Raw genomic sequence first — 27448 nt, 5'->3', positions numbered from 1 at the left:
ACAAACATGTTAGTAATAATACTATTGGTGCTTTATCTAGAAAATTCTACAGCATGTCCATTTTAAATAACAGAAAATACTTCATATAATTGGCATATGTATTATTATGACCTCTATGTAATATTATAGTTTAAAACTCGCCTCATTTTCAAGAACAGTTATTTTTTATTTCACAGTGCTTGATTTGATTTCTGACTGTTTTTCTGTTTTTAAAACTGTGGTGTTTTATCTTTGTTTTAATTTGATATTTTTTTACTTTAATTTCTAATAAGCATCCTGGGAACCTATTTTAAGAGTAAAGTATAAATCCAATAAACAAGACTTATTAGATTGGCAAAGCCACACTCCAAGCTTCCCCAATCTTTAGTAGACAATGTTGCCAGTCACTATTTACCTGAAATTATCTCAGTAAGGAATAATTACATATGCTAACTTCAGCCATGAAGGAATAGTGATAACAAATCAAAATGTACCAGTGCTTTTGAATAGAAGCCAACTGTGTATTGCCATTAGTGGAAGCAGTTTTGTTCACTGAACAAGATAGGGGCAATTATTCTTCCCCTGTTCAATGTATAAAATTCATCAAAATGCTCTGAAATGATTTTCCTGAGAAGGGGAAAGGGCAGAGAAGAAATCCCATTGTGCCAGCAGAACTGGTATTACTCATTTGATTAGATCTCTTATATCCATCAACATGGGTATAAATTTTCTTACATAGGTCTACCAAGGTGACTGTCCAGGAAGAAATAGAAATGATCAGGTGTGTTGTTGCTGCCAAATATTTTTTATTCTTTATAAATTTATCCAAGTATAGTTTTACTGGTTACAGCCAAAATAAATTAAATCTACCATGTAATATTTTAAATAGTATTATTCCTTGATAGTGTGATCCTTTTAGAGAAATAATTAAGCTTCAAAAAACAGAGAGGAAAACTAAGGGGATTTCTTGCTCCACTGGTCCTAACATGAATTAGACAGTTTTAATTATTCTGTAAAATTTTGTATAGAACAACTGTAACACCCATTTTTCTAGTGCTTCTTTTCCAACAATATCACTGTAAAGATTTCTTCCTCTTGCATATTTCATCTATCTCCCATAAATATTAGACATTGGATTGTCAATCTGTTCTCCAAATGATTAACACTTATTTTTAAAAAATAATATCCAATTTATCAGATATTGCATTTTATCTGTACCAAACCTTACAGAATAAACCGATTCAAAATATTTCAACAGACATAACAAAGCTTTTTATGTATTAATGAGATCTATTTAAAAACTGGACAGTTGAACTTCCTTCTATTCCTTTACCATTTAAACCAATACCAAAATCCATTTATTCAAGTCTACATTAATTATTAGTACTGAATAATTCAATAATCTTCTGAATGTTATTTCCAAAAGACAATACATATATATTTGAATATCTACAAACCTGAGGCCAAGTATCCTTTGAGGCGTGGAAGCAGAGTTTCCGGATCTATTAAAGTAAGTTTCCCCAAGCATTCAGCAACAACATTTCTGGTACCCTCTTCTGCACACTCACAATGTTTGAGTAGCAAAGACCAGATGCTCTCCACATATGGTTTGAGACCTTGCACTGTTGCAGAGCTAATTATTTCCTTTAAGGAATGAAGCAGAAGGTATTGTCTTTTAGGCTGACTAGTTATTTCTTGCAAGACAAATGGGAGATATTCTGGAAGATTGCCGACACTAATACTTCCCAATGCATATGAAGCTGCAGACTTCACTTCTTCACTAGGAGAGGAAAATGCTTCTAAAATTACAGATTTTAGCTCTATTTGTCCACTTAAATCAATATGATGTCCAACTTCCCCTAGAGAAAGTAAAGCTAAGAGACGAATGGAATCTGTAGATCTTGAGTTCTTGACATCCTGGATAAATTGACCTACAACTGCTGGTCCCTCTTTAGGACATGCTCGTGTAAGGGCAGCTACACATTTGGCAATTGAATAATAAGACTGCTTGTGAGTAAGTGCTGTATTTTGCGAGTACACTGGACCTGTTAACATGCGCAATAAATCCATATATCCTAAATTGCTTGTTCCAGTCACAACCAGAGCTTGGAAAAATTCTAGCATGGCACTAAGTGCTCCACCTTGCAATAATGGTGACCGTACCAGCCCAATAAGTTCATTCAATATAGAGCCACTGATTTTTGAGAGTGAGGAAGGATAAACTTTAGCCAGAGTGGTCAGAAAACTGATGGCCATTTGTGACACATGCATATCACTCTCACTAATAAGAGGTGGAAGTTCATCTAGGACAGCATCAATCATAGCAGCTGTCAAGCTATCACTGTAGTTTTTTATTAATATGTCTAAAGCAGACAGAGTTCCAAGTTTCAAAGCACGCTGATTCTTTCTGAGGAAAGAAGCAAGAATAGGAACACCTTCTCCTAAAATTGGCCTCAGATCAATCTTCAGAGATGAACCAGCTATCAGAGTCAAAGCCTTCACAGTGGTTAGTCGAGTTATCTCGTTTTTTAGTCTCTCTAGAAATATCTGAAGAGTATTAGGTAGATCAGAACCAAGATTGTCTCCAAGACTGCAAATGATTTGGCCCATACAAGAAATTGCTCTCTCTTTCACTTCTTGATCTATGTCAGCAGCTTTCAGTCTCTTGATTGTACAAGTAAATAAATCTTTGATATAAGGACTGGCATCAAAAGAAGAAGGCTGATCCAGAGGACGTATGACTTTAACCAGCTGTTGGGTAACCAGAAGTGCCTCAGATGTTATTTTATAAAATGGATCTCCAACACAAGCCACAACAGGAGGCACCAATGCTTGGACATGAGGATGAAAAACTTGGGGAGCGTGATTACAGAGGATCACATACAAACAAGATAAAGCATCTATCTTCAGATTAGAAGAACTTGATTTGTCATTCAGTGAAAAAATTATGCCTGTAAAAGAATGTATAATTAATTTGCATAATTTTATGCTTCCAATATACTTTTCTTATAATTCCAAACATCTGATTTAAACTAAACTTGTATAAATTCTATGAATTTATATTTAAGTAACACAAAAATCAATAAGGGAAATAGATATTATCTCCATTTGTTAGACGCATTTCAATAAATATTTTGTAACCTGTATGTCAATAAATATTTTTCTACTTTTACACTACAGTCTCAGAAGTGAGAAAATAGTAAATTCTTACAGAACCGCACCTCTTCCTGAAGAGGTTGATGGCTATCTTAGTAGAACTCTTTGAAGCAGCTTTTTTCCACCAAAGGCCCAGTGACTACAAAAGCAAAAAGTACTTACTGATAGTTAATTGCCTATGGTCATTTTTTCTCTTTCTCTCTAATACCATAGTAAACTTTTATTTTGGGGATAGTCATGTCACAGTGATTTGTATCAGAAAGGCCTTGTATCCAAACTATATGGGCTTCAGCAGATACATAATCTGTCTGCTTGTAACTATGTAGCACATAAGGCCAGAATTTTATTGCACCTATAATCCACTATCTGCATGACTAGCCTTTCAAAGCTTAGTTCAAAGTTTTCTTCTCATTTTTTAGGCCTTAAATGGCTTAACATTCATTTACTGAAATATTTATCCTATACATGCCAGCCCAATCTTTATGACCTTTGAAATTGGCACAATGGTGGCATCAGTGGCAAGGTTCCATAGCCAACTATCCAAACTATAGCATTTTCAGTTACATCATCTCCACTATGAAACTCCTCCTCCTCAGAGATGCACTTCATCCACATCAACACTCCAATTTTATTAACTCATTATTTCACATTTCTTTGCCAAGCGTTCATGATATTCAGATAGTCATCTGTCAGTGATTTTATCCAAACAAAATTAAGATTAAAAAAATCCAATAAATAAACAATTAAATGGCAATGCTATAGTAAAAATAGTAACATTACTTTGGTCCAATCGCCTACCAAGAAGTAATGCTCCTACCAAAACCCTTTATACAAAGAATGTCAATGTATTTAATCTTAGGTCGCTTCTGATAAAACAACAGCCTAGTTACTCTATATAAACAGAGAGAAAATCCCACTTCCTTCTAGCACTGAAGTTATTACCTAGTCGGGAAATGAAATGTTTGCATGAAAACAACCAAGTCAGGAAGCACCAAGGACTCCACATGTACAGTTGCAAGAAAAAGTATGTGAACCCCTTGGGATTACGTGGAGTTTTGCATGAATTGGTCATAAAATGTGCTCTGAACTTCATCTAAGTCACAACAATAGAAAAACACAGTCTGCTTAAAATAATACTACACAAATACTACACAAATACTAGATGTTGCCATGGTTTAATTGAACATAACATGTAATCACTCACAGTGCAGGGAGGAAAAAGTATGTGAGCCCCTAGCCTAATGATTTCTCCAAGAGCTAATTGGAGCCAGGAGTGAGCCAACCTTGACTCCAATCAGTGTGATGATATTGGATGTGTTGCTGACAGCTGTCCTGCCCTTTAAAAACACACACCTGTTTTGGGTTTACTGGTTTCAAGAAGCACTGTCTGATGTGAACCATGCCTCGCAGAAAAGAGTTCTCAGAAGACCTATGATCATGAATTGTTGACTTGCGTGAAGTTGGAAAGGGTTACAAAAGTATCTCCAAAAGCCTTGATGTTCATGTGTCCACGGTAAGACAGACTGTTTATAAATGGAAAAAGTTTAGCACTGTTGCTACTCTCCTTAGGTGTGGTAGTCCTGTAAAAATGACTGCAAGAGCACAGCGCAGAATGCTTCATGAAGTAAAGAAGAATCCTAGAGTGTCAGCTAAAGACCTACAGAAATCTCTGGCACATGCTAACATTTTTGTTGACACATCTACAATAAGGAAAACATTAAACAAGAATGGAGTACATGGGAGGACACCACAGAGGAAGCCATTGCTGTCCCAAAAAAATATTGCAGCACGTTTGAAGTTTGCAAAAGAGCACCTGGATGTTCCACAGCACTACTGGCAAAATATACTGTGGACAGATGAAACCAAAATTGAGTTGTTTGGGAAGCACACATAACACTATGTGTGGAGAAAAAAAGGCACAGTACACCAACATCGAAACCTCATCCCCACTGTAAAACATGGCGGAGGGAGCATCATGGTTTGAGGCTGCTTTGCTGCCTCAGGGCCTGGACAGATTGTTGTCATTGATGGGAAAATGAATTCCAGAGTTTATCAAGACATTTTGCAGGAAAATGTACGACCATCTGACCAACTTCAGACCAACTGAAGCTCCGCAGAGGATGGGTGATGCAACAGGACAATGACCCAAAGCATACAAGTAATTCAACAAAAAAATGGCTTCAACAGCACAGAATACGCCTTCTGGAGTGGCCCAGTCAGAGTCCTGACCTCAACCCGATTGAAATGCTGGGCATGACCTTAAGAGAGCGATTCACACCAGACATCCCAAGAATATTGCTACACTGAAAGAGTTTTGTGAAGAGGAGTGGTCCAAAATTACTCCAGATTGTTGTGCAGGTCTGATCTGCAACTACAGGAAACGTTTGGTTGAGGTTATTACTGCCAAAGGAGGGTCAACCAGTTATTAAGTCCAAAGGTTCACATACTTTTTTCTCCCTGCACTGTGAATGTTTACATGTTATGTTCAATTAAACCATGGCAACATCTAATGTTTGTGTAGTATTATTTTAAGCAGACTGTGTTTTTCTATTGTTGTGACAGATGAAGTTCAGAGCACATTTTATGACCAATTCATGCAAAACTCCACGTAATCCCAAGGGGTTCACATACTTTTTCTTGCAACTGTAGTTCCTGAACCCTGAGCTACATGTATTTTCTCCTTCTGTAATGCCATCTTAGCAGCAACCATTTAAACCAGTGATGGCAAACTTTTAGACACTGAGTGCCCAAAATGCACCCACCCGTGCATGCCCAAACTAAAAGGTGTGCACGTGCATGAACATGCACATGCACGGACATACGCACACATGAGCAGCAGAGACCCAAAGAACAGCTGGCCGTTGGGAGGCGGCGCATCTCAACACTGTCAACACAGCAAGAGGTAAGATCTTTTTCTTTTGTGAGCTTCTGTTTCGTTGTTTGCAGGGAAACAGCTCACAAAAGAAATACCATGGAGATCTGACCCGGGGTGATGGCACGCATGCCAGCAGAGAGGGCTCTGAGTGCCACCTCTAGCACTCGTGTCATAGGTTCGCCATCACAGATTTAAACCTTTACTTCATTTAAATAAGGAACAGAGCTTGATAGACCATGGTCTTAAAATAAGTTTGCAGCAGAGTTCTATCTATAATTTAGCTGTTGTCATGATTTTGACACAATTTTAACATAAAACCAACAGCTGTTCCATGAAATTGGAAAGATTTATGGCAATTTTATTTAGAAACCTCTCAATTTTGTCCTTTCCAGTCTTTTCTTTGCATAGATATTTACTTCCATTACTTCTTTCCTGTTTCTCTATAGAACATTTCTCTAAATCTTATCCATGTATTTACTCCTTTCAAACTTTCAACACATCAGAATAATAGAAAAATATTTCAAAACTTTGGCATTAATATAAAATATTCTATTTGGAGAAAACATTATCTCTTCCCTGCTCCAATTTATAAATATTTGACTATTATTTTAGCTATATGCTTTGTATTCCAAAATGCAGAGGTCAAGTTAATCATCCCAAGAAAGTCTAAGCATATGATTCAATTTGGATATTTGGGTGATACTATTTGGAGACTCAATCACCAAATAGCATATCTGAATTGAGTTCTCATATAATGCTACAGCATAGTTGTACAATGACTGAAGAAGATGTAGGGTTGACTCAAAACTAAGGAGTGCTTAAAAACATGTTAAAGTTCACAATAGTTTTAAAGCAAAATCCACAAAATCATACCTGGAACAAGTACAGGAATGTGTTGTGTGAGAGCACCAGGCAATACATTGACCAATTCAGTTAGCATATTAAAACAGCACTGACGAGTCTTCACACTTTTTTCCTTCATCTGTTTATGCAAAGCTTTAACAATATTGGGAACCTGTAATTATATGTGCATAAAATAATCCAACCATTATGCTCCCTATACAAATACACAAATTATGAATGGCTTTTAATAAAACGATAGAAATAAGAATACAAGATGAGCCCTGCTGGGTTAGGCCAAGTGCTCACCTAGATTAATAATCTGTTCTCAGAATATTTCCACATTCCACATTTCCACTGTATCTTTGTACTTTGTAGTATTATGATGTAGCAGTTTTAACCTCCACAAATCAAAAGTAGCTGTCTAAAAGCTGAACAGCATGATTCAAGCTTCTATATCACAAAATATTTGTATTTGATCTAGACAGTTCATTACAGTTAAGAGTAATATAATTGTATACTGCTTTAAATACACACACACACGCGCACACACACACACACAGAGCACTTTGCATCATCAAATGTTAGTGCTATGGATGCTTTTGTTTACTAACCTGACTCTGAAGCATTGTTAAAGGTGTTTCTCCTTGCTCCATTGCATCAGGATCACAGAGCCAACTCTGTACAGGTCGAGTTTGTTTTAGAAGAGAGAGGTATGCATGAAAAACATCTGCTTTTACATTCTCCTCTCGCTCTTTGAATCTTGCAATTAAAGCAGGGGATACTGTCTTATAGAACTCTGGCAGCATTTCATGCCTTGTACTGACTACAGCATCCAAGCATTTTGCAGCTGCACGTCTAACCTTCCAGCTCATGTCATCATCATCACTATATTCATCATCACTCCCTTGAAAAGAATAAAAAGATACCAGGTTTTACAGTTATGTAGTCATGATTAAAAAGAGGTAACACTAATATATACATACATACATACATACATACATACATACATACATACATACATACATATATATATATATATATATATATATTAGAAACACACACACACATTTAGCAATTGCTAATATAGACAGACTGCAATACTAGTTTGCATTTTATAAAATTTGTATATATATATAGTTTTATTTCTAACACAAACTACCTTGGTCATCATCATCTCCACCATCAGCATCCATAGCATTTTCATCTTCATCTTCATCATCATAATTGTAATTGGGATCATAGGTAAGGTACTTAAGACAAATGTTTATAATGGTGGTTACATGAGGATAAACTTCTTTAGGGCATCTGTATAATAAAAGTAATAATTAGATGACTATTAATAATTAAGCATTATTACATTACTTAGTCATACAAAGAGAATGTAAATGCTGTTATTATGCTTATGCCCTGAAGCATCTATATATGGCGTTCACATTTTAACATTATCTGTAAATCTGCTTCTTTTATTCTCCTTAAGAATATGAAATTCCCAGGTCAAGCTGTTGGAATGGTACACTTCTTTCCTCTAAAAGTAAGTGCCTAACATTTAGGATGAACTTAGAGGGAATACTCATCTAGGGAAGTGTGTTTATTTAAAATATTTGCACAGCTGACCATGTTGTATAACATATTATTGGATGGCTGATCAAAATCTCAAGCAAAACTACTGGTTTAATATGGCAATGTGCTGAATTGATGATGTCAGCTCTTTTTATTAATTAGTAAACAAATCTCTTATCTGTCTCCATCCAAATAATTTGTACAATTTCTCATTTGATTTATTGTAAGTGTGAAATGTATATTTATACTAGCTGAATACCCTGCTCCGCTACGAAACTATGTAATCGGGCTTGATAAATCGACACTTAAAGAGTTTGAAAATTAATGAATAGTTATGATTGGCCTCTCCTCTCCCCTTCTCTCCCTAAGGCTATCTCCACAGAAGCCTCTCTTATCCTACCCCCTTCTCTCCCTCAGGCTTGGTCCACAGAAGCCTCTCTTATACTACCCCCTTCTCTCCCTCAGGCTGACCCCATAGATCCTCTCTTCTCCCCCTCAGGCTGGCCCCATAGATCACTTCCCTTCTCTCCTTCAGGCTATCCCATTCTCTCCAGAGTTATTTTCAAGTTGGGAGGGGGAGTAGAACGTCTAACTAATTAGCATCAGTGTGTGTTATAATATAGGAAATATTAATGCTATGACTGTCATTTCGAAAAATCCTTTCTTAGTGAGCACCTAGAAGCCAAGAGGAACATACGTGGCAAATTTCAAGTTTGTAGGCTTTACGGTTCTGGAGATTTCGTGATTAATGCGTGAGTGGTTTTCGCTTTTATATATATAGATAAGAAAAAAGAACCGTTCCCTCTTCTGAGGAATCAGCTTTTAGCTAAGCTTGGCATGGACCAAAAAGAGGGGGGAAAACCCTCTGTAATGGAAAGTGAAAAAGTATCAAACTAATCCATATGACACTTAACTCTCTTCAATGTTTAGAAAGTTATACGACAGAATTTATGCAAAAGAAAACCATAAGAGCTTTCTGGATTCGGATCAGAGATTCTAATGCCAGAGAATATTTGTAGCTCAGGATTAGATTGTGCTTGGTGCTTTTCTTGCAGATATTTCATTGCCAAACTAGGTAACATTATCAATGCTAGAAGGGAGTGGGTTTGATGTTATTTTTATATACAAGTGGCTTGCCTTGTCAGTGTTGGTGGAAGTGACCTTGGAAATTTCCTTGACTGGCTATTGTTTACTGTTAGCTTGTTTGTCTGCATTGGCAGTTCCTTGATTGTACTGTTTACTTCTTGATTGTTGGTCTAATATTAATCTAGGTGTTAATCTCTGCTCACGGGATACTGATTGCTGGTGGGGAGGTGCTGGTCTTTTTATTTCCTTTTTTGCTTTTTGATTGTCTCCTTTGAGCAGCATGTAGAAATTGTTTATTTCTATGTGCCTGCTGATGGCTGATTTGTCCGAGTACCAAGTTTCCAGAAGTTCTCGAGTGTTTTTAGACTTGGCTTGGTTTAGGATGGTCAGTTTCCCAGTTGATACTATGGTTGAATCTATCCACATGTTGTGAAATTTTCATCATGTCTCCTGACTGCTTCTTGGTATTCAGGATGTGCTGTTAGTCTTCTGCCTGTTTTCCTACATAGTGGCTCTCAAAATCCTTATTGTGTATATTGTAGATGATTCCTGGGTTTTTGGGGGGGGCGGGGCGGCAGCTGGGTCTTTTGGTTTACTTAGGATGTTTCAGAGGGCTTTAGTTGGTTATGAGCTACAGTGATGCCATGTAGTTGTAATAGTCAGTTGGTGGTTTCTGAGATGTTTTTGATGTATGGCAACATTATCTTTTTTACAGTTTGTGTTGGTTGTACTATAGTAAATTAAGTGGTCAGGAAGTTTTTTATAAAGTTGCCTAGGTATCTATTTTGTTGGAAGATGTTGTATAGATGATCTGTTTCTTTTTTCCAATGTTCAGAGTTACAATAGTGTGTTTGTGCTCATCTAAATAGTGTTCTTACACAGCTTCTCTTGTGGGAGGTTGGGTTTTTACTTTGGTAGTGGAGCACTTGGTGGGTACTTTTATGGTAGACTTGTGTTTCTAATTTGCCATCACTGCCTTTACTGATTAGGGTATTCAGGAAAGGTAGCGTTGTTCTTTTGTTCTTCCCTTGTGAATTTTATTCCTTTGAAGATGATGTTGATAGTTTCAAGTGTTTTCTCTAATTGTTTTTTTTTATTATAATAAAGGTGCTATGTACTGGATCCATATTTTAGATTATTGTCATGGGAGTGCTATAGATTCAAGGTGTTGCATTACAGTGTCTGTTATGAGTCCTGAAACCCATGATCCTATGACTGTTCCTTTCATTTGTTGGTATATTTGTCTGTTAAACGGAAGTATATTGTTATAGGTTAGTAAAGGTTATAAGGTCCATGATTCTCTCTGTCTTTCAATCCAGGTATATTTGGTTAGGCCTGGTGTGCTGTGTAGTAGTGCTGTCATGGATTCCTTTTCTAGTTCTGGATCTATGAATATGTAGTGTGTGACATCAAATGAGACCATGATTTCATCTTCTATACAACTGGATCAAACTAGACAACCAAATCAAGAGAACTTTCAATGACCTTACCAAGAAAGGTCAAATCACTAAAGAACAGTGGCAGATGAAATAGCAGGGGATCTGTCCTCCCATGCTCTATGGACACCCCAAAACACACAAGCCAAACATTCCTCTCCATTCAATTGTATCGTTACTACTTACAACATTGTTAAAGAACTGACAAAAATGCTTGGACAACTCACAGAGAGAAGTAAATATTCCATCAACTTCCCACTACAGTGTCTCCAAAGAATCAAAGACCTGACTGTAGATGAAGATGAATTTTTCAGCTGTTATTTACAAAACTTCTTCCAACCTCATAAGTCCAAAACAACAAAAATGCTCACTTCTTTTATAGATAAGGGTATAAATAATAGAAACATTTCTCAGGTTTGATTAACACTTCTCAAAAGAACCAATTGGAAAATCTAATATAAAGCAATTCAGTATTCTATATGGTATTCTATTGTATATAGTCTATACAGGTAATCCTTGATTTACAACAATTTATTTAGTGACCATTTGAAGTTACAATGGAACAGAATAAAGTGACTTATGATTATTTTTCATACTTATCACTGTTGTAGTAACCCCCATGGTCATGTGATCAAAGTTTGGATATGGGACTTCCGGTGGCTCCGCGAACGCGATGGACGCTCCTTCAGGAGCTCCAGCCCCGTGATTCCGTTAGCCGCTAGAACAGCGAAAATCAGCTGTCTAGCGGCTCGAAACTCTCCCCCAGGGAAAAAGGGGGAGAGAAGAGCAGAAGGGTCTGGGTAGAGCTCCCCTAGATCCCCAGGTTTTTCTTTTTAAGCCTGGGGTTTGCAGGGTGAGAGCTCCCTGAAAGCCCTTCAGTTGCTCCGGATCCGGGATGAGTCTGCTTTATGCAGACCGAGGCGTCGCAACCACACCAGCAATGCAATTTTAAGGATTATAAGAAATTTGGACTTTGGATGCTGGCAGAGCAAATCAGGAGAACAAAAAACACAAGTACTGATCTTTAACTCCGTTTAAAAAGGGAAAAAATGGCGCCTGACGAAACTTACTAGTGAAAGTGCTTGTTAACGTTTGTAACATTGTTAAAGCTACTGGATTACACATTAAGAAAAAGATTTAAAGTGGAAGCGGAATGGAAAAGACTTTGGTATTGACTTCAACTAATTTACATTTCTAAACTGTGCGGAAAATAGTTGGATTTATTGACCTGACAGCTGAATAAATATAAAGTGAAGATTGAAATATGGCTGACATTAGGGCTGGAGGATCTTTGTCTGGTGAGTCAGCAAACTCACAAGTTGTGACTGTAAAGGTTTTTCAAGAACTTTTAAACTCTTTTACTTCTGCTTTGTTGGAATTAATTGATAGAACTTTTCAAAAACATAACTTGGAGAATAACAATGATTTGCTGGCTGGAAAAGATGATGAAATTAACCAGAATAATGTGACTTTGGAGGATAAAAAAGCAGCTGTCAGGATTGAGATGGAGGTTGGCACAGCGGAAACAGAGGCTTTGGCAGAGGCTTCCATGCAACTAATTGAAAAGCAGGATTGATTTTATCTTGTTATCAGATGATTTACTTGTTAAAACAAAAAGAACAAAGATATTTCCAAGAACTTTAACCGATCATAGTTCTGTATGGATAGAAATTGAGATGGGAAAGACTGAGAGAAGGTCATGGAGACTAAATGAAAATTTGTTTAGATATGAAAAAAATATAACAGAACTTAAAAAACAGATGAAAGAATTTTTTGAGATGAACTTGAATAAGGGTACCCCAATTGAAATTGTATGGGATGCGAGTAAAGCGTATATGAGAGGGGTACTCATCTATATGAATACTAAACACAAACAGAATCGACAAAAGAAAAGATCCGAATTGGAAGTAGAAATAAAGAATAAGGAACAGCTACTCATTAAAAACCCAACAGATGAAAGAATATCTGGTGCTATAAAACTTTTGAAAGATCAATTTCAAATGCTCTTGGCGGAGCAAGCTGCAACAAATTTACAATATGCGAAACATAATACGTTTTGTAATGCTAATAAACCGGGAAGATGGTTGGCCTACACTTTAAGGAAGAAGCAGAGCTTGCAGACTATTGAGAGTATTGATATTGGAGGGAAAGAAATTTCTCAACAAAAATTGATTAAAGAAGTTTTTGTAGACTATTATACTAAATTATATGCTAAAGATGATATACAGAATGGACTTATAGAAAAATATCTAGAAGAGCAAAGAGTTTCAAAAATTACTAGCCAACAAAAAGAAAGATTGAACTATCCTATAACTGTTGAGGAAATAATCGCAGCAATTAAACAACTGAAAACAGCTAAAGCTCCTGGAACAGATGGATTGACTGCAGTATATTATAAAACTTTACAAGCAGAAATGGTGGAACAACTTAGAGATTTATTTTGCAATATACAACAAGGGGGTAAAATACCCCCATCATGGAAATCAGCATATATCACTTTGATACCAAAAGAACAAGTAGGTCCTAAAAAACCGGAAAATTATAGACCAATATCTCTTTTAAATAATGACTATAAAATTTATGCAAAAGTATTAGCCAACAGACTGATGCCAGTAATCCAAGAGGTGATTCACGATGACCAAGCGGGATTTATAGAAGGCAGATACATGAAGGATAATGTAAGGCAAGTTATAGACTTATTGGAATATCTTGAGAAGAATAAACAGATCTCTGCAGTGCTGGTTTTTTTGGATGCGGAGAAGGCCTTTGATAGAGTGGACTGGAATTTTCTACTAAAGACTTTAAGAAAAATGGGATTTGGAGACCAATTTATACAGGCGGTCTCAGCAATTTACCAAGAACAAAAGGCACAGATTATTATTAATGGAAGTTTGACATCAGAGTTTAATATTGAAAAAGGGACCAGACAAGGCTGTCCGTTATCCCCATTGTTATTTATTTTAGCATTAGAAGTCTTGTTGAACACAATACGGGATTCGAATAACTTGAAAGGTATAGTGATAAGGCAAGAGGATTACAGAATAAGGGCATTTGCAGATGATTTGGTTGTTACCCTAACACAGCCGATGGAATCAATAATCCAGATGAAAGACATTATACAAGATTATGGTATAGTATCAGGTTTTAGATTGAATCAGAAAAAAACTAAGATGATAGTTAAAAATATGACACAAGATCGACGACATGAACTTCAAAATAAGGCAGGTTTTGAGATTGTACCAAAGGTTAAATATCTAGGAGTTCAGGTTGCAGAATCAAATATTAAATTGTTTCAAAATAACTATGAAGTACTGTGGCGAGTTGTACAGAAAGATATGGAGATGTGGAAAAAACTGCAGCTGTCTTTACTTGGGAGAATAGCAGCAGTTAAGATGAACGTTTTGCCAAGATTTCTTTTTTTGTTTCAAATGATTCCGGTGCTTAAAAGTGATAAACAATTGAAAGCTTGGCAAACTGGAGTGAATAAGTTTGTTTGGAACGAGAAAAAACCGAGAGTGAAATTGAAAATTATGCAAGATGTTCCAGAAAGGGGAGGTCTTAAACTTCCAAACCTACAGTTATATTATGAAGCAGCAGCCTTAACCTCAGCAAGTGATTGGTTTGGAAGGAAAAAGACTGGAATACTGAATATAGAAAGTTTTGACCTTGAATTTGGATGGCATGCTTATTTATTCTATGACAACAAAGTGGATAAAGTATTCAAAAGCCATATACTTAGAGATTCTTTGATGAGAGTTTGGAAGAAGCACCGATTCAAATGGGATTATAAAATACCGCTATGGCTGGATCTTGGTCATATTATGTGGAATATAAATATAATGTCACTCGGGGGGTTTTTATACAAAGAGGTTCTTTTTACAGATGCGGGCAGATGGCAGCTGAAGACTTTACAGACACTGTTGGACGAAGGGATTAATTTAACTTGGTTTCAATATAATCAATTACAATTGAGATGGAAAGAGGACCAAAAAATTGGTATTATGTTGCATGAGGAAGAGCTGGTTAGACATATAAAAGAGAAAGGTCCAATGCATATTAAAAGACTTTATAATGTTTTGTTAGAAAGGGACTCAGAAACTGAACTAGTTAAAGACTGTATGATTAAGTGGGCACAAAATTTTGAAGAACCAGTGATGTTGGAAACATGGGAGAAAATTTGGGTTCAGAATGTTAAATTTACACAGTCGCAGAATTTGAGGGAAAATTTTTACAAAATGTTTTATAGATGGCATTTAGATCCTAAGAAATTGTCGTGTATGTACCCTAATGTTCAGCCAAAATGTTGGAGGTGTGATTGTACAGATGCTACATATTATCATATTTGGTGGACCTGTAAGAAAGTTAAGGCTTTTTGGATAAAAATTTGGTGGGTCATGCAGAATGTTTTGAAGAAAAAAATTCAATTTTCTCCACAATTGTTTCTTTTGGGTATAGTTAAGGGTTCTACAGTGGATGAAACAAAATTGATTTTGTATATGATTACAGCAGCGAGATTGTTGATAGGTAAATATTGGAAAAATGAAGCTTTGCCTACTGTTCAAGAATGGACTTTGAAGATGGCCAGTTTTGCTGAGATGGCGAAGATTTCAGCATATTTAAAAGACCGCTCGCAAGAGACTTATGAATGCGAATGGAAAAAGTGGATAGATTATGTGCAGAACAAATATCAAACTAGGAAGTATCAAATAGCTTTTCACTGAAAGTAGTATTATATTAAGATAGTATTATATTATATTATATTATATTATATTATATTATATTATATTATATTATATTATATTATATTATATTAAGATAGAAATATTTGAACTATCTGAAGATGAAAAATGATATGGGGGTTGGGGGGGGGTTTTAGAGTTCAAGGTTTTTTTTATATAAAGGGGATAATGATGGGGTACATTCTATGGAAGTCCGGGGGGGAGGGGAGGGCTAGGGGGGGCTAGGGAGGGGGGGTTTGGGGAGGTTGGGGTGGGTTAGGGGGGTGAAAATGGGGTGAAAATGTAATGGTAAAACTTTTACAATAAAAAAAAGAAAAGCAACAAGTATACTCTTTACTGCAAACCGATAAATTTTATCGTGACAATTCTTGGTCTTACAGAGGAATGAACTGATTGATTATATAAGCAGGAAAAGTCGAAATAGGGGTTTCAAACCAGAGGAAATAATTCCAAGAAGAGAACGAGTTTTCAAGATACATCAACCTCAAATCAAAATTCAAAAATTTTCCAAAATAAAAGCAGGGGGAGGAGCAATGCTGAAGAAGAAAGTATTACTGAAGAAGGACTGGAAAAAATATAGAAAGAAAGGAAGAATGGAAGATTAATTTCTTTTGAGGAGGATTTTAGTAATAATTATTGTTTTATTGAAGTAAAAATGCTTAATTAGAATTGGATAGCTTTTTGAAACTTATTGAAGTATTAAAATGGTTAACTTAAAAGTTAATGGATAGTTTTTTTAAAAAAAAGTTTTGACTTATATTTTGAAGAATGTCTTATTGATAAGAAGGTATGGAAAGGATCTTAGTAATAAATGTGAAATGTGATGAGAATTTATAAAAGGAAGGTTGATGAATAATTTTTAAAAGGGGAGTTAAAGAGTATGAGGGAGTTTTGAATCTTGTAGTAAGTTAGTTTATTTTAGCTTATGTTGGTTAAATGTTATACCCTGTTTTTTGCTCTGGGAAGTCGGTGTGTGTGTGTGTGGGGAGGGGGGGGTTGAAGGATGGTTGGGGATAAAATTGTTGTTGAAATTTTTTTTTACTAAAATAAAAAGATAGATAAATGTATTAATAGAAAAGTAAGAAATTTGGGGGGAATGTCACAATAAATGAAATGATAAAATTAAAATATGATAAATACTGGAGGAATAACAAGAAGATACAAAAGATGTACTCAGATGATACACTGTATGATTGATTAAGAATTGTATGTTTGTTTGTTTATAAAATAAAAAACTTTTTAATAAAAAAAAAGTTTGGATACTTGGCAACTGGTTCACGTTTACGACAATTGCAGTGTCCTAGAGTTATGTAATCACTTTTTGCAACCTTCTGACATGCAAAGTCATTGGGGAAGCCAAATTCACTTAACAACTGTGTATTCAATGATTCACTTAATAACTGTGGTAAGAAAAGTTGTAAAATGGGACAAAACTTACTTAACCAGTGTCTCACTTAGCAACATAAATTTTGGGCTCAATGGTGGTGGTAAGTTGAATACAGAATTCTAAATATATATCAGATAACATGCTTAATATATAATATAAATGTTTTATGTTAGATTTTCCAATTGATACTTTTAAAAAGTGTAAATTTTAAGTCACAGCACATCTCAAGCACCAGATAAGCATACCATATTATTTGTCTTTTGCATGGGCATATAAAGAAGACAATACTTTGAAATAGTTATATTATTTATCTTACCAAAATAATTCAGAATTAGTAAAAGAACAAGGAATAAAATTTAGTTCAATGACAAACACTGGAAGGACTTCATGATTTTACAAGAAAATAACTATTTTTTTCTGTGACTCTACAATTTTTTTTTCATACTATATAGGTAGCTAGGAGAAACCAAACAAAGCAATGTATACCTTACCTCCTAACAAAAGATTCAAATGCTTGAATACAGTATTCTCGAAGTTCATCATCATCTATGTTACAAAATTTTACTACTAAAGGGATAATTTTCTCAAGATATTCACCTGATGGGAGAAAAATAAAAATATAATTATGAAATGTTTAACACTTCACATGAAAATGAGAAAGACTACATTACTGTATAATTTATTTACCTATCCTATGACCTGCTTGCCTACTGATGGCAGCAATACATTGTATATAGGTTCTTGTTGTTGACATGGAATCATTTTTTGATAGCTCGGTCAAGAGATGTTCAATGAGGTCCACAAACACTATGTTACCACAGCTCATAACAAGATGACCAAGAGCAATTATGGTTCTTTTTCTCACAGCAAGCCTTGGACTAGTTAGCTGAGGAAGCAGACACGTCAGAATAGAAGGATGGAAGTTCACAAGAAGTCCTCCTTGCCTTAAAACATTATAAAAGGAAAATCAATATAACAAATTATATTGTCAAGGCATTTTTGAAATAGGCAAACGTGAACTGGGCAGTTTGCAGAAACACTGCCTAAGAGCATCTTTAATGTGTATGTTTACCTGCTCAACATGTCAGCCATGATGTCCAAAGCCTCTAACTGAACAGACACATCCTCTTGTTTTGCAATAGCACTAGTAAGTCGCCCAGTAATTTTTTTACAAACATTAGCTGCTAATGCAGAGCCTGAAAATCAATACAATGTCATCAATATTAAAGTAGTAATTATTGGTAAAAATCTGTAATATTTCCAAAATAAAATGCTACTCATTTTGTAATACATGATGTAATTGAATAAATTATATAAAAAATCTATTTTTATTTCCTAGAAAGGTATAAGCATAAGTGCACAGCATGCAAAAACAACAACAAACCATATGCATAAGTGACTGAAATTTATACACAACTTCTTACTTAAATTTCCAGTTATAACTCAGATCTTTTTGAGAACAATCTAGGAAAAGAATATTAGAACACCATGCTGGTAAAGCTAAGTTGCACCATGAACAAATTATTTTACAAGCTGGACCAGACAAAAAACTGTTAGGATTTTTCTTCCCTCCTGTTCCCCCACCACCAGATTATTTGTTCTTTTGAATAGAAAAAAATTGCACTATACCTAATGTCAAAAATAAGAGAATTATGACATCATACAAATTACAAATCAATTATAAATTGTAAATATATGGAACTCCATAAGTGAGCCATGTTATTCTCACTGATGTTTGTTATTTCATTAGAAGACTAATGGCACAGAAGCAACGATACTTTTGCAATATTTAATATTCATTATTGTCAGATATTCTCAGGATCCCAACTGGCAAATTGTTAAATAAAATTAGATTAGTTACTATGAATTATAGATACTTTCAATTTGAGTCAAGATGTTAATTTGCCCATTTGTATTAATTTCATTTTTTAAAACGTACTATCACAAACAGATTGATACTAGAACAAAGGGGATAATTTACTCCTTTGAAAGTGTTCTTTTATTTAAATAAATAGTATATCAAGAAAATATTTTTTCCATAAAGAGAGATAATTCACATATCAATTATATGGTGCAAAGATCCATTCAAATTAGCAATTTTACCATTTACAACAGGATCAATGTAGTATCACATCCAAAATTTGGATGAAAATTTGTGTGATTTAACATTAAGGACAAAAATTGTTGTAACTGTTGGTCAAGCTGATAGCTAGGATAATGAGTAAGCAAGCAAGAGAGTAAGGACAGATGAGAATTACAAAACCTTTAATTATAAAGTATCTATCTCATAATGGCTCATATTGGGATACTGAGATAAATAAAAAGTTGCTGGTAAAGGCAATTTAGATGTAACTACTATAGACTGCTCTGTGTGAAATTTCATGTCACATTGTACCACTCACAAATATGTCACACAGTTCAGGCAGAGTTTGTTATTAAAAATGAGCTGAGTTATAATAGAGTTTGCAGCATAAATCCTGGGCCATGCTGCACAACACAACCATGTCACATAATACCATACAGATAACATTAATTAAGGACCAAAATGTGATATCGGCTTTATTTTTTGAACTCTTCCTGTTTCCTTTCTTGAAACACATAAAATCCAATCTGGATTTTAAAACAGTAGAATAAAGATATTTAAACAGCAAAGAGAACCAATTACAAATCAAATATTTAAAAATAAAATAATTATTTGTTGAACTTCATTTGTAATGAGATTGACCAACTAAAATCAAACTAGATAATAATAAATGATCAAGAGAAGGAAATAAGAAAAGATTTACCGCTAGATGCAGGAGGAAGTTCTCCAATAACCGTTTTTAGACCAATGCTTGAAATATCACGTAGCTGCTCTTTGTCAGAAAGCATGTTAGTACAGAGAGTATCAACAATTGTCTCTACTTGGTATTCTTTCACTTTACTCACCAGGGGTCCAAGACTGCAATGAAACCAAAACACTTTAAATTGTAATTAAAAATGTTGAAATATTTATTCATTGATATTTATAAATAAAACTTGAGATACACATCAACAAAGGTTTGTGTTTCCATTCATTTAAATCAACCAGTTTCAATTATTCAATTATTATATCATTATTGACTGAACGAAATACTTATTTTAGTAACTTTGCCAAGGATTTTGAATGAAGCCAAGAAACTGATAAGCAATTAAATTAGTTTGTAAAATAAAATCAACAAATAACAAAAAATAAATCAGAAAACGTATTAGCAAAGCCATTCATTTTGCTAATTTCAAATTACTACATTAACAGATATCACTTTCTATAATATAGACTACTGAAGGAACAGGCTGATCCATGAATATTTCTCATCATATTTCAAGTATAATACAATAAAAGAAAAAATGGAACTATGGTAAATTGATTATCTTGGGAAACATTAAAATTATTTAACAATGAATTTGAAGTAAAATCTCTCAATGAAAGTTTATGCATATGATTAATTCAAGTACAGCCATACACATAATTCATGATTAATGATTAATTCAATTTGAATGTTTATTTAACAAAACTATTCTGACTCAAAGGTAAGTTTTGTTCCCATTCTTATTTCTATATAATCTACTAGCATTACTTCTGACTAAGTAATTATAATTCTTAGAATAAGGAAGATAACTGCTTTTTCTTCAGTATAAATAAATGTAAGGTTTGAACATTTTTAAAGCAATTAAACTTTTTTAAAAAATCTATATTATGTTTGGCAATGACAAAAACTCCATATGTAAAAATATATAGACATCTGATTTATAGGTGATATATCTATTCTTAGAATACACAGAATACACAACATGGTTGTGAATAAGCCAATGGGAATTTTTGCTATAAAAATCATTGTACTTGGTTTTATAGTATCACTACTTCTGGATTCAAATAATAAAATAATTAAAATTATTTTTCTTTTATGCAATAGTCAATTACTGTACACTCTGTTAGCTGATTTCAAAATGGCTACATCTTCTCATGACAACAAATAGAATTTTATGTCTTTTTGTAGACCTTATGCAAGTATTATTTGGTTCTATATAAATATATTAAAATGAATTACATTTAATTCTCCATTAGTAACAACTATAATCAGATGTAAGGACCACTGTTGGCCTTCAAAGAGATGAGAAGGAATGAAGCAAACACTTTTGTTTCCCTTTCTGGTATGTAAGATTTAACTGATATTTATAAAATTATCAATCACAGTATGTGGACATAATTATATACATACATTTTCTCTGAGGATCATCCAGTGAAATTGAATTCAAAAGACAGTTCAAAATAATCAACATAGATTCATACATATTATATCAAAACTGATTCACAGAGAAAAACAAGAATATCTTGTTATCTCTTACCATGTAATGTTGGAGATCTTAGGTCAATGGGCTTTCCTGACTTGCTTATAGAATGATGACAGAACAGATAAACCAACTCATATTTTCTCAGTACAAATTAAGACAATTGGTGTAAAATAAAATGCCTGATCAGAAAATACATACCATTTGACTGCTAAATTTTGCACTTCACCGTTTTTATCTTCCAGCAACTTCAAAATCATTTTCACAACCTTCCTTTCACTATCATCATCTAACTTGATAGAATCTTTTTGTAGTTCAGTCATCAAGTCATTTGTTGCCATAAACCTTTTTTAAAAAAAGTCATTTCAGTTAGCCATCAGTTTTACATCAATCTAATAATTAATAATATCAATAACTTCAAATATGTTAGACTCTATGTGACATAAAGTAATATACTTCAATTCTGGAGAAAAGACTTCAAAATATAGTGAACGAAATGGGGGAAAGCATGTTAAATCAAACTATCTTCTCTAATCTGCAACAAGACCACCAATAGTCATAAAAAATGAAGAGAAAAGGAAGGCAAAGATAATATCAAATATCTATTCTTGTTCAACTTTTCAACTACCTTTCAGCCTACTGGTAAGTCCATTAAGTAAATGTTTAAGTAAGTATCAACAATAGAAAGCAAAAAAAAAAAAATGACATTAGCTATTTAGTTATCCAGGTAAATAGTAAACTGAAAGACTACCATAATTATGTCTGAAAAATTGACTGGTTCATCATGTTACTTGAAAAAAAAAATCACAAAACCAGAGAATTGGAATAGTTCAGACAGAGTCCATGTCTTTGTTTTGAGGCATAAGTTTAAATCAGTATTTTTCAAACTAGGCAACTTTAAGATGCTGGCTAGGGAATTCTGGGAGTTGGAAGTTAAAGTTGTCAAGTTTGAAAAACACTAGTCTAAATTAAAGCACTATGTATCTGGCATCTATTTTAACATATCCAGCTACCACCTCCATTAATCTGTTTAGTTCTTACATTTCTATACATATTCTATTTATTTCACCATCCTTATATATTACTTACATGCTAAATTTTAGATAATTCATAGAAATAACCAATGTATTAAACCAGCCACTAAAATAAGTAATACGAAATTAAACACAATGTTCACAATTGTAAACTGAATAAAAACGCTAAGCTCATAAATGTACATACTGTTCAAAAAGCTTTTTAGAAATGCCCTTATGTCATAATTTATGATGTCACCCAGATTTCAGGAGAAGCTTGATTCAGAAGGATGAAGCTGCCATTAAAAAGATTGGAATTCAGCCTTTCAATCCCCGTCTCCTGAGGGAAGGAATCTGTAATGTCCCCAATTGGGCTGAATTCTGTTTGGAGAAGATGGCCCGAAAATTACGGTTACCATTAGAAAGCTCTTTTCCCCCTTAAAACTCAACTGAAATTTGCTTTTCTGTAATTTAAGCAATATTCCATGTCTTGTATAATGATATGACTGAATTTATTTCGAAAGAAAACAATAACCTTTTTCTATATGGCATTTCCCTATTCTCAATCTGTTTTTGTTTAAAGCTAAACGTATCTATCTTCTCAAACTGTCTTCATTGGATTTAGCCAAGTTTCTCTAAATCTTCATTTCAAGCAACAAATTAATTTCAGCCTGAGAACATTTTAAAATTTAAAATTGATTAAGTAAACTTGAGAACATAAATAATGCAGATATACACACCCATGCAATATAAAATCACATATAATTTGTAAATTAAATATTAAGTCGCATCTTCCATCTATAATTAGCTAGAAATATGGGAATTGTACAAAAATTAATATTAAACAAAATGACTAGAAAAAAAGAACTTATTATATGAGATACCAAGAACCTCACTGAATTGATAAAGTATCTTAAAAAAAAACATTTAATAGCTGACATTTCTTTCTTCTCACTGCATGACTCTTTTATAAAAGTCCAAGTGGAAACTGGAGTTGATTCAGTCTTTTTGTCTAAATGAAGGTTGATGTAGCCACATGATAAACTCTGGACTCTATGTGAACTTAAATTTTAGAAGAAGAGTGTTGTCTTACCTGAATGGCTCTTCTCAGTGGCTGCATCTACAAAAATGTGTGTGCGCGCGTTCCATTTCATATTTAATCCTAACACTTTCTTAAATTATTGGTAAGATATTAAACACTACCTCTAATATTATCATTAAAATAATTTTGCTACTGTTACATTCAACCTAAATGCAACTAAAGCTATTAAATGTTTTTCTTCCTGTAATGTGACTTGCAACTATTATAAATATCTATTTTGTTCAATAAAGGTTTACAGTAAGTCCCTTTATATACATATTTCAAGGAAATATTTAGAACAGCATTTTCCAATTTGATGTTATTCATACATACTGAAATTATAACAGAAAGAAGGGCATACATAGCAGTAGTAATCAACACACTGCAGAAAGATGTCCAATGTTCTATTAAAAAATGAAACTGGGATGTCTTTGAAGTGTTTTTTTTTTAAGACAAATATCTTTTCCACTATTAGAAAGAAGCCAGAATGAGAAAACTGTAACAATATCATATAGGCAAGCCAAAGGTTTAAAAAGCCCATGAATATGTAATAATATTTGAAAAAAATGCCAGTCATGACCTTAAATGCTTGCCTAGTTCAATAATGAAAATGATACTCAAGGTTTTAATCTTCTTATATGCACAATATACAGAAGCATAGTGCATTTGAAAAGAGAGAGAACTGGCATGGAAAAAGTCTGCTGCATATGTGAGAAAAATGCCACATTCATGCATTATTTAATTTTGTATTTACTGTTTCATTGTGTTAATATTTTATGTGTATTATTATTGCTATTACCTGTCTTGAGCACTGTATGAGTGGAAAGGGCTTGTAAATATTAGATGAGTTCTTCCATGCTTCTTTTACAAATATCCAACTTACTTTTAATTAATTACAAAGTGGCATCACTTTGTACAATTGTGCTTTAAATTTGCTGATATTAGGCCCTACACTGGATTGTTTCATTAAAAATTATAAATCTGACTCTAGTTTGACTATTGTATTGACACTGGTGAAAACACAACTGCATCATGATTAGTACTGAAGCTGATCCAGTAGCGCTACACCATAAAGTTAAATGGAAAATGAGAGTTCATGCCTGATAAGGAAGTATTTAATTCCATACTGAACTTCAGGAAACATGAAGTACTTTACATGTACTTTATGTAAAGTATGGGGGTGCGTATGCGTAAGTTGTATATAACAAGTGAAAACATAAAATGTTGAGGAAATGCAGGTAGTCCTTGACTTACAACAGTTTGTTTAGTGTTCACTTATAACACTGAAAAAATGACTTATGACCATTTTTCACTCTTATGATCATTGTAGCATCCCATGGTCATGTGATCAGGATTGACACACTTGACAACTGACTCATACTTAGGACAGTTGTAGTCTCTCAGGGTCATGTGATCACCTTTTGAAATCTTCTGACAAGGAAAGTCAAGGGGGAAGCCAGATCCACTTAAAATCCTGTCTTCCTTAACATCTGCAGTGATTCACTTAACAATTGTGGCAAAAAAGGTTGTAAAATACGACAAAATTCACTTACCAATTGTCTCACTTAACAACATAATATTGAGGCTCAGTTGTAGTTGGAAGTCAAGGGCTACATGTATTTTAAATTTAATGGAATCAATCTGCCAACAGCAAACTTAAGAAAATAGCAATATTTAAGAAGCCTTTTCTTTTATATGTTTAACAACAGACTAACAAATGATCAATTATTGTCTGCTGCTATATTGTGACACATTGTTGATGAATTTAATGTTCTTTACAGATAGTTATAATTTTCTATGTCCTTATGTAACTTAAATGTTGATGCAAACGAAGAGAATCATTTATTTCATTCAGCAAACATACAAAAGAGGATTTACAGGTACATCAGTTTTCTATAATAAATATTGGGAATATATTCTGAAGAATAATATCAAAATGTATGAGAACAATGAAAATAAGCCTGCTTTAAATTATGCATCAGATACACCAATCCAATCTCATACCTTTATTCAGAGAAAATGTTTCAATTAATTTAATCTTGTAACAGCAAGATTTTCAGCAGTTTGCAAAACTTTTCTTATTTTACTGCATTAGAAATATTAATGTACAATCTGTTATTGCAGCAGGCGTGGACAGGATATACACTTAAATCACTTTGCCTTTTATATCAAAAGTAAAAGGAGTGAGATACTGAAATATTCAACACCAGTAACATCTGTGGCTAAGCCAGTATTTTAGTATTTCTAAACTAAAATTCAGTATTTATTATAATATCTTAAGATGCATGTTTCTATTGTGAATTCAAGTTATATTTATACCTTAGAAACAAATTTCAAAGAGAATAAAATTTCAGAAAGATGCCACATTAATCACAACGGCTTCTCCCCTCCACATACACAAATTAAAACATTTGGTTTAAAAAGGTATTTTTAACTAGCACTGAAAAAAACTTAAGAACAGAAACGGTTACAATCTGAACACAAGCAAGTGTCCTGCTGGCAGAGAACGGGCTTCTAGGACAATTTACGGAGTACAAGAGTAATAGAGAGCGTAGCAAAAAGAGGGAATGGGGTTAACAAACTTCCAGACAACTTCTAGGGGAAAAGGGCCGCCTCAAGGCCGGGCTCCAAATCGCAGCCATGCGGACTCCAGGCGAGGCACAACAAGGCCAGGATCAGGGACTCAAGTTCTCCTGCTTGACGGGCCTCAAATCAGACGAAAGACAGGCTGGGTGGGGCACCACCTCCCAAGAAGCAGCTCGGGCCTGCCCGCTCTAAAGCATCCCAGCGCGGACCTGGGGAGAGTCTCCTTCAGCCTAAGGACGGGGAAAGCTACCTACTGAGAAGGAGGTAGGCCAGCCTCGGCCTCTTACCTGAAGTCCTTGTCACTCGACGTCATTTTCTCCAGCAGGTTGGAAATGTGGTATGAGGCACTCGCCATGATGATGGTCCCGGTGAGGGAAGCGTTTGGCCGGCTCCACGTCGCCTAGTGCTGTGTGCGGGGGAAAGAGAAGGTGAAACGGGGGGAGCGAGGGCTCTGCCTGGCAAGAGACTGGCGGCGCCTGTTTGGCGGCGACGAGCCGTGCTTTCCCCGAGGCTTTCCCCGAGGCGGGGGTGGTAGGGCGCGATGACGGGAGGATTAGCGCGCGCGCTGTGGGGAGATCAGTATCATCGCCAGCGGCTGCTACTCGCGCGGGAAAAGGCGAAGGACAATCGCGAACGATCTCGCTCAGGCGAATGGAGGCGGACGTAAAGTCCCACCGTCTGTTGCCTCGCGCGAGGACCTAAGGTCAGGGTTCAAAGAGGGCCTCGCCAACGTCGCTCTTCCGAGCCTCCGATTGGCTTGCCGTGATCGCGTAGGTGGCTCATTTCGCGTGACGCTGGCGACCTACGCGACGCAGAGCTGCGCGAGCGGGTTGGTTAGAAAGTAAGAGGGGAGGAAGCGGATTCAGCGCCAGGCTTTTGGTGTCTTCGGGGGAAGCAGAGTTTAGAGTTTGGAAACCTTGGGAGGGGGTCGGGGAGCCTTTTTGGTGCCATGAAAATAAGGCAATATGATTTAAATTATGAACTATCATTTTAGATACGGACGCAGTGCATAGTACTTTTATAATTGTATTTAAACTGAGCCACTTTATTATATTATTTTCTTTATTTTTAATCTCTCCTTTATTATTACAAATAACTGAATATCCAAACGCACCTTCCTCTTCCTATTTTCCTCCTGACAACAACCCTGTGAGGTGAGCTGGGCCGAGAGTGACTGGCCCAAGGTCATCCAGCCATTTCATGGCTAACGCAGCATTCTAGAACCCTGGTCTCCTGGTTTCTAGCCTGGGGCATAACCACTAGAACAACAGGTAAATACGATGTATAAATACTTTTATAATTGTAAACAGAGGGACTTTGTTATCTTATATACACTGCAGTATTAAAATGCAGGCTATAAAGTTTAAAATAAAACCAATTAAAAATATTTTAAAAGAGT

At 34.9% G+C, this 27448-nt stretch overlaps 1 protein-coding gene across 1 annotated transcript in view; it reads right to left on the bottom strand.

Annotated features, from left to right (window-relative positions):
* The window catches only part of CAND1 (cullin associated and neddylation dissociated 1), a 38258-nt gene extending 11551 nt beyond the window's left edge, over window positions 1-26707 (bottom strand). Inside the window, exons 1-10 of the mRNA XM_070948072.1 lie at window positions 26337-26707; window positions 21571-21714; window positions 19848-20002; window positions 18134-18257; window positions 17749-18005; window positions 17553-17658; window positions 8013-8158; window positions 7465-7757; window positions 6884-7025; window positions 1437-2930 (exon numbers count right to left, since the gene is read on the bottom strand). Coding sequence (XP_070804173.1) covers window positions 1437-2930; window positions 6884-7025; window positions 7465-7757; window positions 8013-8158; window positions 17553-17658; window positions 17749-18005; window positions 18134-18257; window positions 19848-20002; window positions 21571-21714; window positions 26337-26404 — 2929 coding nt within the window. The 5' untranslated portion in view covers window positions 26405-26707. The remainder of the gene's footprint in view (window positions 1-1436; window positions 2931-6883; window positions 7026-7464; window positions 7758-8012; window positions 8159-17552; window positions 17659-17748; window positions 18006-18133; window positions 18258-19847; window positions 20003-21570; window positions 21715-26336) is intronic.
* Window positions 26708-27448: the final 741 nt, after the last annotated feature.

Source organism: Pituophis catenifer, unplaced genomic scaffold (assembly GCF_029215685.1).
Source record: "Pituophis catenifer annectens isolate HBS135680 unplaced genomic scaffold, rPitCat1.0.hap2 SCAF_7, whole genome shotgun sequence".
Lineage (NCBI taxonomy): Eukaryota > Metazoa > Chordata > Lepidosauria > Squamata > Colubridae > Pituophis > Pituophis catenifer.
The sequence above is the reverse complement of the archived record's forward strand: the minus strand, read 5'-3'. Positions and strand labels throughout refer to the sequence as shown.